This window comes from Sebastes fasciatus, chromosome 21 (assembly GCF_043250625.1).
Source record: "Sebastes fasciatus isolate fSebFas1 chromosome 21, fSebFas1.pri, whole genome shotgun sequence".
Lineage (NCBI taxonomy): Eukaryota > Metazoa > Chordata > Actinopteri > Perciformes > Sebastidae > Sebastes > Sebastes fasciatus.
Window position 1 is genome coordinate 20,906,888 of NC_133815.1, and position 15,915 is coordinate 20,922,802.

At 39.9% G+C, this 15,915-nt stretch overlaps 1 protein-coding gene and 1 long non-coding RNA gene across 2 annotated transcripts in view; one reads left to right on the forward strand and one right to left on the reverse strand.

Moving 5' to 3' along the window:
• The window catches only part of LOC141759892 (receptor activity-modifying protein 3), a 40,341-nt gene that overhangs the window by 19,031 nt on the left and 5,395 nt on the right, over nt 1–15,915 (forward strand). Inside the window, exons 2-3 of the mRNA XM_074622370.1 lie at nt 9,112–9,141; nt 10,445–10,604. Coding sequence (XP_074478471.1) covers nt 9,112–9,141; nt 10,445–10,604 — 190 coding nt within the window. The remainder of the gene's footprint in view (nt 1–9,111; nt 9,142–10,444; nt 10,605–15,915) is intronic.
• Nucleotides 1–15,915, reverse strand: part of LOC141759893 (uncharacterized) — a 488,172-nt gene that overhangs the window by 13,858 nt on the left and 458,399 nt on the right. The window lies entirely within an intron of this gene.

The window sequence follows — 15,915 nt, forward strand, 5'->3', positions numbered from 1 at the left end:
TTTTTGCTCGATTCATGTCAAAAGTTTGTTCAGAAACACTAAAGTGGTCTTCATTGCTGGTGCATGTACATGAAAACAGCCCTATCACTGCTGCTCTTAAACTGGTGAGTGGCATAATTGAGGCACAGGATTGGCTCTTGTTATTCATTTGTATAAGGCTCTTGACACATCTGACTCATCTATGCAAGCTCCCAGTCTTCCTTACTTCTTATATTAAAGGGGTGTACCCCAGGGTTCTATACTAGGACCGCTCCAATTATTCATGTTAGTATATCATTTTTGAGATACATGAAATGCATTGTAACATCTGTTATGCTGACGATTATGTCATCTATTTCTATTAGGGCTGTCAAAGTTATAATAACGCAAATTTGTTTTAACGCCACTAATTTCTTTAACACATTAACACAATCGATACTTCAGAGGTTCTAGTGGGCTCAGAGTGAAGATACTGGCATCATATGAAACGACAAAACCTAAAGAATCCATCGGTACCAACCATGTCATACTAGCTTGTCAGTAAGGAGGGTAAATAACGCTCCAAAGTTGTGCTAAATTCTGGCGAGGAAAAACTGGCATGGCCATTTTAAATGGGGTCCCTTGACCTCTGACCTCAAGATATGTAAATGAAAATGGGTTCTATGGGTACCCATGAGTCTCCCCTTTACAGACACGCCCCATTTATGATAATCACATGCAGTTTGGGGCAAGTCATTGTCAAGTCAGCACACTGACACACTGAAAGCTGTTGTTGCCTGTTGGGCTGCAGTTTGTCATGTTATGATTTGAGCATATTTTTCATGCTAAATGCAGTACCTGTGAGGGTTTCTGGACAATATTTGTCATCGTTTTGTGTTCTTAATTGATTTCCAGTAATAAATATATACATACATTTGCATAAAGCAGCATATTTGTCCACTCCCATGTTGATAAGACTATTAAATACTTGACAAATCTCCCTTTAAGGTACATTTTGCACAGATAAAAAAATGTGCAATTAATTTGCAATTAAATATTTGTATCGGTTGACAGCCCTAACTTCTATCTATCACTATCCAGTCTTGATTAACCAAACTGAAGTTAGTGTTAAATGTTCAATGTTACCATTTTCCAATGGTAATGAACCTTCCCAAACTCTCAACTGCCCAAGGTGTCGAAATTGAATTGATTTCAAATTATAAGTACTCATCTTTTATAATTTATCATTAAATTACATTTAAATCACAGATGAAAAAAAACTTGTTTCCAATATTAAATTAAAATGAAGTTTGCAATTATTGATAGACAATCCATGTTTTCTGTTGTTTAGGAAGCCACCGGCATTTCTCTCCACCTTTCCTCAACTCTTCATCACCCTCTAAATGTCCACAAATGTCTAAATGTCATTCCCTCTCGTTTATTCTCTCCGTGTGCCTGTAGAAACCTCAGTGGATTTTCAGTGACTTTGGTCTGTCTATCTGCGTAGAAATAGAAAGTAGAAGACAGGTGGTGCAGCAGGAGGAAAAAGAGACAAAAAGACACCTGATTTATTTCCCTTTTTAGTTCATCAGATTACATTTTATGCGCAGGACACATTATTGCTGTAGGCATAGATACGGAGTCAGATAAGAGCTTCTTCATATCCTGTTTGGGATTCGTTATTCCATCTTCCTATGTGTTTAATAAATGAACAAAAGATTTTGTCGTGTTGGGAAATCAGAAGTTCAATTTGCAGGAAAAGTGCAGCCAAATGCCAAAACGTTTCCTCTCTAATCAAATCTGACCGTTATCACGAACCTTCCTCTGCACTCTCCTGTCCTGATGGCGATGTCGAGGCAGACCTGATATAAGGCAGAGGTTGTTAAACAAGCCCATGTCGCTCGCGCTTTAAATCTGTTTGGACAGTGCTGGCAATTCATCTACTTTCCTTCATCTTCTATTTCCTCTCATCTATATTTATCTTGCCGACCTAGCAGGCAGTGGATGACAGGGTGACAGCGTGCCAACTGAGCCGATACCCGACTGGCACGCTGTCAACCAGCATATAAACGCCTTCAAACACCTTGATTTAGTTTAAAATAGCTCTGCTCGGCCTGCATAATTCACAAGTTTAATGCAGTTTCAATGTAGCGCTAAGGCTACGTTTCAGTTGATTTCGACAGTTCTTGTTGAGTGCAAAAGATTGGTTGGTTGAAAGCTCGCCGTTATCGAGAAGTATTTGACGATTCTTGCTTATAAGCATTCTGTTCAAGTGGAATTTTTTTTTTGTGGATTTGATATGGAGGCCTGAAGGAAGCTAATAATTGCAGTCTGTTAGCGTCTTGTTAATTTTCATCCCCCACATGCAGAGAATCTAATGAACATCCTGCATTAATTCCTTCCTTTTTACAATACATTAAGGAACAAAATAAGACTAAATTATGCCAGTTTTATTACGTCTGCATCTTTTTAAGAGTCGGCTTTTTCTCTATAAAAAGCTATTTTTTGTGTACTTTCAAATTAAACCATTCCTTTGATAAGACGAGCTCAATTTTAGTCAAATCCAGATAAGAGGTTGTTGAATAAGCTATTAAAATGTTAATTTGCCCATGATGTTTAAAAAAAAACTTTGATGTTGACATGCAAGCAGTTTCCCCTTTCCATAATCATAATTGATGTGGTTACATCATGAAGAGCTGGGCCTGATCCACGGCCAGCGGCGTCCACACTGACCAGGAAAGGCCTCATTAGCATAATTGTGAACCTCAGTGAAGAGGAACCTGATAAATGGTATGAAAATAAGTCAGAGCGGCTGGATGAATGAATGTAAAGACCATCTATGTGACTAATGAGAGATTTAACAATTCAGTTGTCTATAGTAGCTCTAGATTAAATTGCCATTCTTAATGAGAGGCTGTAAATTAATTCATTATGTCAGATTGATTACTTCTTTAAATGTTAAGAAGTGAAAACGCCATATGAAGAACACAGACATCAGTCGTCTGTCTCTCACAGCTCGGCTCTTGCAATTCACAAATCGCTTTCACATAAGAGTTGCTGCAAATGGACACTTGTGGTGGCAGTAAATTGAAAAGACATTGCTACAATCTACAACTCGCAGCCAACTCAGAGTTTGTGATAGAAGAGGCTGCTACAGATAAATTGCAATGCTGCTATTCATCCTCTCTGCGGAGGCAGAGATGCTGCCGGAGGGCTGTTACTGGCAGTTTGACAGTGATGGTCCCTGCTGATGAGCTCTGTGCTTTATTTTAGACCGTATATAAACAGATACTATACAGTTATACATGCTGTATGTACATTTTAAAGGACTAATATGTAATATATTTACTGTAATATATAATAGAATGACCACAATATGTCATCAGAGATTAAGGAAACATGCTAAATTTAAATACTGGCTTCTCCGACAACAATGCAACAGCCAGTATGTTCTCCTTTGAAATTTCCACGGCCAAATAGGCGTTATCAGTCGCAATAAACCCCATAGATGTAGGTCAATAGGGGCCTACTACACCCACTAGTAGGTTTTATCATTTATTCACATGGTAGATCACCGAAAGAAGGTATAAAAGAACAGCGACGTCTAGCGAACGTAGTGATTATGACAGGAGCAGAAGTGGAAGTCAGGTGCTGTAGTATAGACAGTGTGAAAGGGGGTGGAGGTCGGGGACGATGGATGGGACACAAAACACAGGGCTGTCACCCAGGAGACTGGAGTTTGCATCCTGTGAAACCAACAACGTGTAGTCGTCTTTGTGTTTGTAGATATTTTAATGTTTTTCCATAACCATAACTTCCTTAAACTCAGGTGTTTTTTTTGCCTAAACCTAAAGAAACCTTTTTGTTTGTGTTCAAAAGGTGACGTTTCATTCAGTTTTACAACATGTTAGAACATGTTGCTTTTAAGTTTCACTTTCACTGACAACGCCTTATTTAACGGCCTGATAACAGTCAAATCGGGTGCAGCATGAAACAAATTGGCACGCAAACGCAGCCTTCTGCAGCCATGGAGGCAAACTAACGAACTGGATCAACAGAGATAATGTTAATGTTAGACTCTCCAAAGATAATGAATTGGAAAGATGTTAGGCCATGGAAATATCATATTGGTATTTTTTTAATTTAGGTGGTGTTCCCTTTTAAAGCGATAGATTGCTATTTTGGGAAGTACACTTTGATTTTTATACTTAAATGGGAAGACTCACATCTGTTAGTTAAATATGAAGCTACAGGCGGGCGGCTGTGGCTCAGATGGTAGAGCAGGTTGTCCACCAATCGGTAGGTCGGGGGTTCGCTCCCCGGCTGCGCCAGGTCACATGTCGATGTGTCCTTGAGCAAGACACTTATCCCCAAATTGCTCCCGAAGGCATAGCCATAGTCGGTGTGTGAATGAGTATTTAGATTAGAACCTGATGGGCAAAGTTGGCACCTTAGCAGCCTCTGCCATCAGTGTGTAAATGGGTGAATGCTGACATGTAGTGTAAAGCGCTTTGAGTGGTCAGAAGACTAGAAAAGCGCTATATAAGTCCAAATCCATTTACCATTTACAGCCACCAGCAGGTTAGCTTAGCTTAGTGCAAAATCTGGAAACAGTTAGCCTGGATCCCTCCAAAACAGAAAACACCTATTAGCACCTCTAAATGTTCCCCTCCACGTTATATCTTGTTTGTTCAATATGAACAAAAACCAAAGTGTTAGAGCAACATGTTGTTGCGGATTCTATCACCTTCACACTTTATCACCCAGCAGTTTCCCCCTGTTTCCATTATTTATGCTAAATTAAGCTAACTGGATGCTGGCTGAAGTATCAATCTTTTCATCTCACTCTTGGCAAGAGACAAGATAATTGACCTATTTCCCAAACTATCAAATTATTCCTCCGTATCTGTTGGGTGTGTTAATGGACAATTGTTTGCTAACACATTCGCTTCAGTAACTTTGCAAGGTGATAATGTCATTATCATGTCATTACAGCTTTAGCGGTTAATACTGCTTTACCCCCCTCTGTATCTGCCATCTAAATCCAGAGTGCTTTTGATTTGTCACACGCCAGGATGAGAGATGCACCAAGCTGCTATAATTCATACTCTGGCATGAATCACTGCTTAACTCCACCAAACCTCTCACATGCACACTCACTTCTGATGCCAATTCTGCCTGCATTTACTCAGTTTATAAAGCTGATAGAGTAGCTTTAGTTTCAAACTTCCCCCGCTGCTGTGCATAGAAAAACTGCACTTGCATTGAAAAAACTTGGACTTCATTCTTCTTATATTCTATGCCGACATGTCAGTACGAAGTTGTGTGGTTGGACTTAAGATGAATAGAAAGCCTCTTCTGACACACTGTATATATGTGTACAAATAGCAGCACAGAATTATTTACTGGGAACAGGCAATATTAGCTGATTTTAACATTTACATAACAATTTGCATACAACATAAAGAAGATATAAGCCAAAATAGCATATTAGGTCACATACTCAAAAGACAAAATAGTCCATATAGCAAACACAGACACTCAAACCATGAAAATAAAAGCATTTGGTGGCACTATGGAAGCAGATATACAGCATTTTGTTTTGTTAATCTAGCAAGTGTTTGGTAATCTGGTCACGTACTACACTGCACTGGTTATCTTAATCTGCACAGTAGTGTCAAACGTGAGATTTTGATCACATTTTATCATCACTGTGATTATTATTATGGTGATTTGAATAGAGAAGCTTATTCCGAAGCTTTTCCACTCTATCAAGTATAAAAATCTGGAAGAAATATTGGAACTGCGATGACCTTTTGAGGGTTTTTGATGTGCAAATGTTCAAATTTGAATATTAAACATAATAAGATACTGGCAGCTTGCTCAGTTCTTAAATAAACCAGCGTTGCACCCATATGTAATAATAATATATCCTGTGAAACATCTAGACCTAATCTTTTTTTATAATGTTGTTGCAGAGCTTGTGGTATCATAAGTGGTTTGTTATCAAAGAGTGCATGTAGGATATTTGGTTTTGCTGATTCCTGCCGCACAGGAGCTTATGTACTCAAGACGTATTTATGTTGGATGTTATATACTGTATATATATGAGATGTTATTTTTGGACAGGCCTTCATGGGGCTTATTGTCTGAAGAAATTAAATGCAAGAGGAGACCTGTGGGAACCAGAGGGCTGAAAGCCAAGTTCTGAAGTTGGAAAACTTTGTAAAGAGTGCAATTTTTAGAGTGCTCTGTAATTTGAAATAATATTAGTTTTGATGTATTGATTAGTAGACACAAAGGACATAGTTTCTTGTGATCTCGAGAAATGATTTTCTGTCTGTGTGTGCCTTGAAGAGAAGACAGGAAGTGGATTTAATGTCTGGTGGGTAACAATAGACTACAGAGAAAGATGAGCGTATGGATTTGACTTTTGTGACCTCTGACTAGCTCGGGGACGGCAGCGCCCTCAGCTGTCTCTTGATCTGTCTAATAAAGTTCAGGGTGACTCGCATGTCACCTTCAGAGCCCCTTTTGTTCTAAAACAGCTCATCTCTGAAGTCCCTGTCATCTTTCAAAGTTTAAAACTTTTAAAGACTTACTGGCTTTTTCCTTTTTTAAAACCCAACACTGCCAGGAATCACGTGATTTTACATTCTTGCTCTCATTATACTTTTAGTAAATCGTTGCATACAGCAAGCTCAGTTCAGTTTTTCAAAGGTTTTCCAAGGCTTTTTGGAAGTAGCCAACTGGAGTAGAAGTAAATGAAGCGGGTTGAGGGAAAGTAGAGACATTAAAAAGTAAAATACAGCACTTGGGCTTTGCCATAAAACATTGTATTTGTTCTGTGTTCTTTGTCTTAAAAAACAAGTTCATACAGTTTTAGGAGCTTAATCACAAAAATATTTAATTAGGATTTCTAACCTTTTGTACAAAATCTGGTAGTTCTTACTTGGAGAAAACTAGCCAAAATGTTGTGCTAATATTAAAACAATAATTTGATATTTTGGGAAAATATGCTTATTTGCTTTATTGCAGAGAATTAGATGCACACATATAACTCTTAGCAAGAAAGCAAAATTCACAAAATGTCATACTATTCCTTTGAAGGATCTGTAAACCTAACCATTTCCTACATTATTAAAAAAAGAAAGTATTGTCATGGTGAAGTAACATAAAAACCAAATCAAAGTACAGCTGCAATAAAAGGCCAGAATCTACAAAAAAGGGCGGGTCCATCCTGGTTCTTTTCCGTTTTTCAAATGGAAACGCCCCCTCAGCTGTTACAAAAAGCAGTGACGTAGGTCACACTAAACTAATCAATAATGTTATGAATAATGTGAACGCTAGCACTAGCAAATTTGGAAATAAATGAAGGGGTCGGTTCGGATTTTTTGAAGTGGGGTTGTGTTTTACTCCCACGTTCTGCGTGGTAAAATTACTGTTTTTGTGAATGTAGTCTGGTGGCTTTGAAGAGAGTGATATAACAGCTTCAGTTCGGAAAGCTTTGCATAGGCGAATCACAAGGGAACTTTTATTGGGAAGCAACTGCAGCTGTTGCATTGAGCTCTCTCTGACGGTGGAACAGAAGTTGTTATATCGCTCTCTTCAAAGCCACCAGACTACGCTCAGAAAAACAGTCATTTTACCGCGCAGAACACGGGAGTTGCAGGTCTACCGCCGCATTGATCGGTTGGTTTGTGTTATTGTCCTTAGCAGTACATTGGGAGCGTGCCGACTGCCATCTAAGGTACTGTATATAACAATAATACACTGACTATAAGGCTGTATATATACTCTATATGTAGCAGTGTCGTCATACAGAAACCTACGTCAGGTCACGTGGGAAAAAAGTTTTTAGAAGGTCTAGGAGAAAAAAGCATTTTGACGCTAAAACATACTTCGACCAAAATTTGAATGTTTGGATTTGAATACATAAGGAACACCACTGGGAAGCTACAGAATGATATAAGAACCTCAAAAATGGAGCCGCCCTTTAAGACAAACACACAAGATAAAACAATCTCACCCCACAAACACTCCACCTCAAAACATCCTCACATGCTCAAACAGGGAAGTCTCTATATTTAGCACGCCAACTTGGTAGCAGTCTTTGTCCTGAGGGGCGTCTTTCAAACTTATTCTCCGCTTTGTAAGCGTGGCACTTCAAAGGGAGATACACCTTCCTGTGCAGCAGCAGCAGCAGCACGTTTAGCTTTGGTCATCCGTAACTCTGCTCTGCTGCGGTAAAAATGAGCTGCCGTGTGCAAGAGTTTGGATCAGAGAACGGGGAGGGGAGAGAAAGGGAACTCAAAGTTTGTATGATGGATGCAGTTTTTGTACTGAGGGGTATCACTGGGATACCTCGCTTCAACTGTAATCCTTCATTCTCGCTCTGTCTCTGTTTTTCTCTTTCTGCTGGGTGTCCACCGAAAGACTGAAAATGTGCACAAATATATCATGTCACAAATAATGGACTTTTATTGATTTTTTCATGTTCACACAAATGGATTATATACACGTAGAGATAATCTGCTCCAATCAATCAGAATACCATACAGTTGTGTTGTCTCGGCTGTGAGCTGTCTGTAGTCCATACACACCATCACTTTTCATGTGAAAGAACAAGCTAAAAGATGCTCTTTTTACATTTTACATTTGACTATGAACATGTAGTTTGGGGGAATCTGAGGCACAGCATAAAGAAAGAGCCCCTAATAACCTCCCAGAACCAGCCAAGAGGAAACTTGCCTCATACCCTGCATTGTTTACCACTGAGAATTTAACTGAGTTAAAAAAGCAATGCAACAGCTGCAGTTGCTTCACAACAAAAGTTCCATTGTGATTCTCCTTTGCAAAGCTTTTAATTTGAAACAAGAGCAATGGGAAGTTCGAATTAGCAGTAAACACTCCAGGAGAGGATTCTAATTCAATACATTTTGAACCTTACAAAGACTGACAGGTTGGTCGCGATCAGTCGATCATCTCATCGAACGGTAAACTGAGAGGGCCAAAGGTCACAGAGAGAAGCAGGAATTATATTTATGTATCAGAAAATGTATAGTAAGAAGTAACTGTTTTCTTATTGAATATATTTAACATGTGGGAACCATCAGTTCACTTTAAATGACTTCTTATTTTGTGTCTTTACAGTCAATGCCTGGATGGCGAGAGGGTTGTCAGGTAAGCATATCCGTCCATCCATTCCTCCATCCATCCATCCATCCATTACTCTCATAATCCATCCATCCATCCATGCATCCATCCATCCATCCATCCATTTATTACTCTCATAATCCATCCATCCATCCATGCATCCATCCATTCATCCATCCATCTATTACTCTCATAATCCATCCATCCATCCATTCATCTATTTCTTTCATAATCCATCCATCCAGTACTCTCATAATCCATCCATGCATCCATCCATCCATCTATTACTCTCATAATCCATCCATCCATCCATCCATCCATCCATTACTCTCATAATCCATCCATCCATCATCCATCCATTACTCTCATAATCCATCCATCCATCATCCATCCATTACTCTCATAATCCATCCATCCATCCATTACTCTCATAATCCATCCATCCATCCATGCATCCATCCATCCATTTATTACTCTCATAATCCATCCATCCATCCATGCATCCATCCATTCATCCATCCATCTATTACTCTCATAATCCATCCATCCATCCATTCATCTATTTCTCTCATAATCCATCCATCCAGTACTCTCATAATCCATCCATGCATCCATCCATCCATCTATTACTCTCATAATCCATCCATCCATCCATCCATCCATCCATCCATCCATCCATCCATCCATTACTCTCATAATCCATCCATCCATCATCCATCCATTACTCTCATAATCCATCCATCCATCATCCATCCATTACTCTCATAATCCATCCATCCATCCATTACTCTCATAATCCATCCATCCATCTATTACTCTCATAATCCATCCATCCATCCATCCATCCATCCATCCATCCATCCATCCATCCATCCATCCATCCATCCATCCATCCATCATCCATCCATCCCTCCATCCATCCATCCATCTCATAACATAAAATGAAACTGTGCCAGTCTCTGGGGAAATCTGAGTTGAATTGCTGCATAAAAATAGCAACAACAGGATACAGCAAACAAAAATTTGATTGTGGGAGTTATTGAAACTGACATTTCCGCTGTTCCAAGAATGTAGTGGTTGAAAATTAAACTCATGATGGACAGATTGAAAAATATAAATTGCAGCTTTTTGACAGAACGTAATGAGAAAAAGAAAAAAGTCAAAAAAGCAATATACAGCTCATAAATAATACAAGAAGACAGGTCAAACGACCACGAACATCCATCTTTGTCGTGTTTCATTTCAGTTGCTTTACTGACATGACTGTTTATCAGAGGTAACACACGCAAAGCAGGTTGTGACCTATAAATACTTCTTTCTGTCCTCTCAGCCACCGACAGCTTCAACGTAGAGCCCACGCCCCCCCGGCCGAGGAAACCCTGCAATGAGTCCCGTCTGCATTGGGAGGTGGAGGTCTGTGGAGAGGAATTCAAGCGGAACATGGGTCACATAGATGGACAGTACTGGTGTAACCTCACACACATCATCAGGTACGACAATATGTATATGTATATATAGTTTAGCTGCCAACAACATAGTATTTGAACCCTAAATTAATCAAAGCATTCATTTCTATTTCAACCCCACCTTAAAATAGAGAGAAGTGAGTCTAAATCGTGTAAATGTTAATGATCCAGGTGGAAATGAATAGGGCATAGTGGAAATAGAACAAGAAGTTTTAACAGTGAGAGAAATACAAGACTAGAGTTTGTGTATATAATTGGATTTGGTCTGACAAAAGATGGGCCATGATAGCTCGTTGGGCCATATTGGATATAGTAAAAAAAAGAGAGAAAGAGAGAAGGTCCAGATGAAAATAAAAGTGTCAATTTAAAAAGAAATTGGCAAAAATGCTGCGTTAAGGGCTATAAGTCATTTTCAATAGAAGCCGGTGATATGAAGCTACAAGCTGACAGCGTGATGGACTAGAAATCAAAGTTGAGCTGGTCCCAACTTGTTTCAGCGCTCCAATGCCTCGGTGAAACGCAACCAACGATAGGTTTTTGTTTCACCCAGTGGGAAACTCCTGGGTCTGAAAAGTGAAGCCAATGCCGAAGTGCTTTGAACCTGCATTCTTTCTAATATCCAGCAGGGGGCGACTCCTCTGGTTGCAAAAAGAAGTCAAATTGTATAGAAGTCTATGAGAAAATGAGCCTACTTCTCACTTGATTTATTACCTCAGTAAACATTGTAAACATGAGTTTATGGTCTCAATCGCTAGTTTCAAGTCTTCTTCAATACAGCATGATGTTCATTTAGTAAATCATGGTCCAATTTAGAGTCGAATAGACCATAAAGCAGGGGATGCTTTAAGGCGTGGTTACCTTGTGATTGACAGGTCGCTACCACGGCATTGTCCGGTCTGGGAGTTGTAGACTTGTAGACTAGACTTGATTATAAACCAAGATTTCTAATTTCTAAAAAACATTATGAACATTTATCCTCAGATAGCTTCCCTCCACTGTAAAGAGTTAGCAGCGTGTGTATAAGGTCTGTGTCTTATGACTGAGAGGAAATGGTGTGACGCTTGTGGCAAATTGTGCATCCAAATAATGTGTTGATATCCGTTTACATCCCACTGCATCTTTCACCCCTGGCTATGCATTTATCTGCATCACATGTAGCAGAGAGATTCATTTAGACACACACCCACACACACAATCAGCTCAGCTATAATTGCATTTTGAGGCATTTCTCACTGCCTAAAGCTGATTTTATTATATTCCTAAAATGGATTATCAGCAGCAACATACACCCCTACACCTTCTTTATGTTCTTTCATTTCAGTTCAAAAGCGTGGGAATGACTGTACTTGTTTGGTTAATTCTTAAAATAAACTCCCGTGTTCTTCGCCGTGAGATGGTTTCCTAATTATTCAGGTGTTCAACAGAGAAAAGCATCGCTTCCCTGTAAGAGAGAGAGCCCATACATTCTCCCAAAATGAAGAGCTGGTGTTATAGAGAATCTCCTCTACACACAGGATGTGACAAAGCTTTAGAATCAAATTAAACTGTCTCCTTACATTAGTCGCCCAGTCCGTCTTTTTACGAGTTGCTACAGATCAGATTTGTCATTTTGTATAACAACCAGTAGAAAGCTGTGAAAGATAAAAGACATCTGGACACTGAGAAGTCACCCTCTTATCTTTATCACTCTTCTTTTCTCAAGTACTGCTGTCTTCCTGTCTGAGTGCTCTATATTTGCAGTTTTAGTTCAGGGGTTGTCAGTCCAACACGGTGGCACTTTAAAAAAAAACCTTGATTGATAGAAAGACTGTAATCCGTCTCAGCCTCATGCAGCTGGTTGGATGTCTGTGGGTGGGAGAACAGCTGGAGGTCTGCTTCCCAAAACCAGAGCTGTTTTTTAAGAATCATCTGAGCCCTCTGACCACCCATCTGTATCTATCTTTACCCAGCTTTTCACCCCATTCCTTCCACTCCCCTTTGACCTCTCGCATTCAACTTTTTTTTTTTTACCCCCCTTTAACTGCAGAGCCAGAAGGGGAGGGAGAGAGCCATGAGATTTGAGGTTTCTTTCGTACACAGGGGAGCTTAAAATCAAAATAATCATCTGAGTCACAGAATTGCAAGAAAAATTCAAAAGATTCTGGGAAGAGCTTCATCCACCAGTCTCTCGTCGGCTCTCTCTGTATGTAAGCCGTGTTTCTTTCCAGAAACACCGTTTTTTATGTGATCACAGTTTCACACATTCACACACTGATTTATTTCAATGATTCTAAATAAAAAGGACAAGTGAAATGTGAGATTAAAGTAAGCTTTGAGAGCAAATTAACCACATCAAGAGTTACTGTGTCAACCGAACATGAAGCACATGAAGCCCGATGGTTGACTTTAGGCATTATGGTCAGGGTAAACATCTGGGAGGCCAGCTAGCAACTGACACTTATATTTAGACAATGATCGACTGCCTATTGGCCGACTTTTGGCTGTCCAGCCCAGTTGCACAGCAGTTCGTGAAATAGTCACGAAATTATATGTATTGATTTGTGTACATAGACACGATTTCACATTTTTCGTGTGATGGTCAGCACAAAATCATATAATTGTATATAATCCATGTAATTGTGAACCAGGAAGTATAGAGAGATGCGAATGCCGCATAAGGAGGATGTCAGGCTGAATGGGTGGGTCAAAAAACATAGGACTTTTGCCCAGGAGACTGGTGTTCGTACCCCGTGTGAAACCACAAGTCAAAGTTGATTTATTTGTCACATAACTTCCATACATAAATTAGGCCACTTCCGGTGTTATTTCATCCCAAATCGCGATCTTTTCCTAAACCTAACTAAGTAGTTTTGTTGCCTGAGCCTAACTGTCTATGTTTGCTCAAAAGATTTGTGCTTCGTCTCATAGTGGCTCTTCGCATTGCTGCTTTTAATAATCAACACCATCTCGTAACATATGGTACATACTGGTTTTGTGGGAAGAATGAACATATAAGAGCCTGTCCATTCTTGATGAAAAGCTCTGTTTTCGCTATTACTGACCTCTGTTATAAAGGGTATCAGTGCTGTTCTCATCCAAATTGAAGCCATTCCTCTCTTTTAATCTCAGCTCTCCTCTCTTTTAATACATTATAGAGACAGATAAAATAAATTGTTCATTCAAAAGTACATCAAAACAAATGCTACTGACCTTCAAGTAGATCTACACTTTAAACACCGATATGAAGCTGGTCCAGCCACAAATCTTCCACTGTGGGATTATAGGAGAGAATCAAGTGTGTTACATTAAAGAGCTCAAGTCCAAATGGTGTCTCAAGGGGTGTTAAAGTCAGAGTACAAGCAGGTTGACGTTTGTGAAGTGAATGCATGGATGACAGGATCCTAACAGGTGTCCAAGTCATGAGACTCAAGTTGACAGTTGAGCTGGCTGTGCTACGTGATACAACCCTGTAGGGATCTGTTGAATTTCACAATAAAAACCTGGCAAAATAAGGTTCAAGTTGAGGATGTCCTATAGGGGGATCCTTTACAGGAAGATACACTGATGATAAGTGAAACAGCCTGAGGCGGTTAAAGGCACTTTGATTTGATTTTGAAAAAGGGTGCTTTTGTTGCAGAAATACAGATAGTCGTGTCTTCTTTTTCTCTTCCCTGCTGGTTTCAAAAGAAACACCATAACACAGGACCGACCATCACACCTATAAACAGTTAAGTGTTTTTTTGGGATCCTTTCAAGTGCTGTTTTGGTCTATACTTGAAGTACAGGGTGGTTGGTGTAATGTCCGGGCTCTGTTCTTCACATTTTCTTCATCCTCAGCTGTAGAGTTAATGCTTAGGGAGATGGATTTCAAAGAGTCAGAAGCACCTTTCATCAAAATCGGATCTGCTGGGGATGTCTGACGTATCAAATGCGATTGACAGATGAAAGAACATATAAACAACGAGTGTTTCATGGCCAAAATGTAGCGGGAAACACAGAATTACTTGGCTTTCCAGGAACTCTGCCTGCGTGAGTCCACATTTTTTTATGAGAGGAATGATTCATTTGGGTGTATTTGTGCACGATACTTCATTTACATGACTGGGGGATATACGCCGACTTTCTCGGAAGCAGTTTACTTTAGAGCCTGGAAGGAAGTGATAAGAAGGCTAGAGAGAGAAAGAGGGAGATGAACCAGAGAGCGGTGAGAAGGATCGGGCTTGGGAGAGCGAGGGGCCTCGTGTTTAAACAAGAAGCGACCCCTGCAAAGCTTCCTCTCTTTGACAAATGAGCCGTGCCTCTCCGCAGTGACAGCTGCTGGCCAAACATGACTGTTATTGTTAGAAATGAGCCGGTACCACACAGTAAAGGGTATTAAACAGACCGCTAAGAGGCTGTGCGTGTGCGTGTGTACGTGCATTTACGCACCTCAATCATTTACCTCTAATAACATATTGATTTTCTGCCCAGAGCAGTTTAAAGCTCTGGGAGTAGCCAGCCTTAATGTTGAGCACACAAGGAAAGGGCAACAGTGGTGTCGGTCTATCTGGACCTTTTAATAATATACTGTATATTCACTATTGGGAAATACGGTCAGTTCCCGTGCGGACCAGATGGTGCTCTAAAGTCATCAGAGCTTTTTCCTACTGCCAGTAATGGTAACTATAATTGACCATTTAGATGAGCAAGCCTCATTTTAAGCGGGTTATGTAGTCCACACGACTGGCAGGAGACTGTTACCAACAACTGTATCAGCCAGCCAGCCGTGGAGGGAGAGGACGGTTAATGATTTGAATCACTTGAGAACTATGAAACTGTTGAAATATTATAGAATGATGTTTGCACAAAGATACAAGTAACAAAATGCCAGTCCAAGTCAAGTGTTTCAAGGTGTGTTCAGACTGTATATAAAGGGTTGCGTCTAGAAGGTAACCTGTCAATTGCAAACATTTTTGCGAGACTCGCTGCTCGACGACCTATCCTAACCTCTCACAAGAGTTTCCCAAATTGTGGGTTACCTGCTAGACACGACCTATTTAAAGATAGACAGCATGACGGCTCCCCAAAGGTGAAGCCAAAACATCTGGATCGCCCCCTGGTGGCTGACTGCAGTATAGGTCTCCTCCATGTTAGCTTGGACATGGGCCAAACGAAAAAGTTGAAGTATACGTCAAATAAGTGTTTCCCAAAGATGGTTTCTATCATTTTAGATAGTTCTTATCACACTGATGTAGGGCTGGGCGATATGGAGAAAATCAAATATCACAATGTTTTTGACCAAATACCTCGATATCAATATTGCGACGATATTGTAGGTTTGACCATTAGTGCTTTCACAAAATATTTACACAATGAC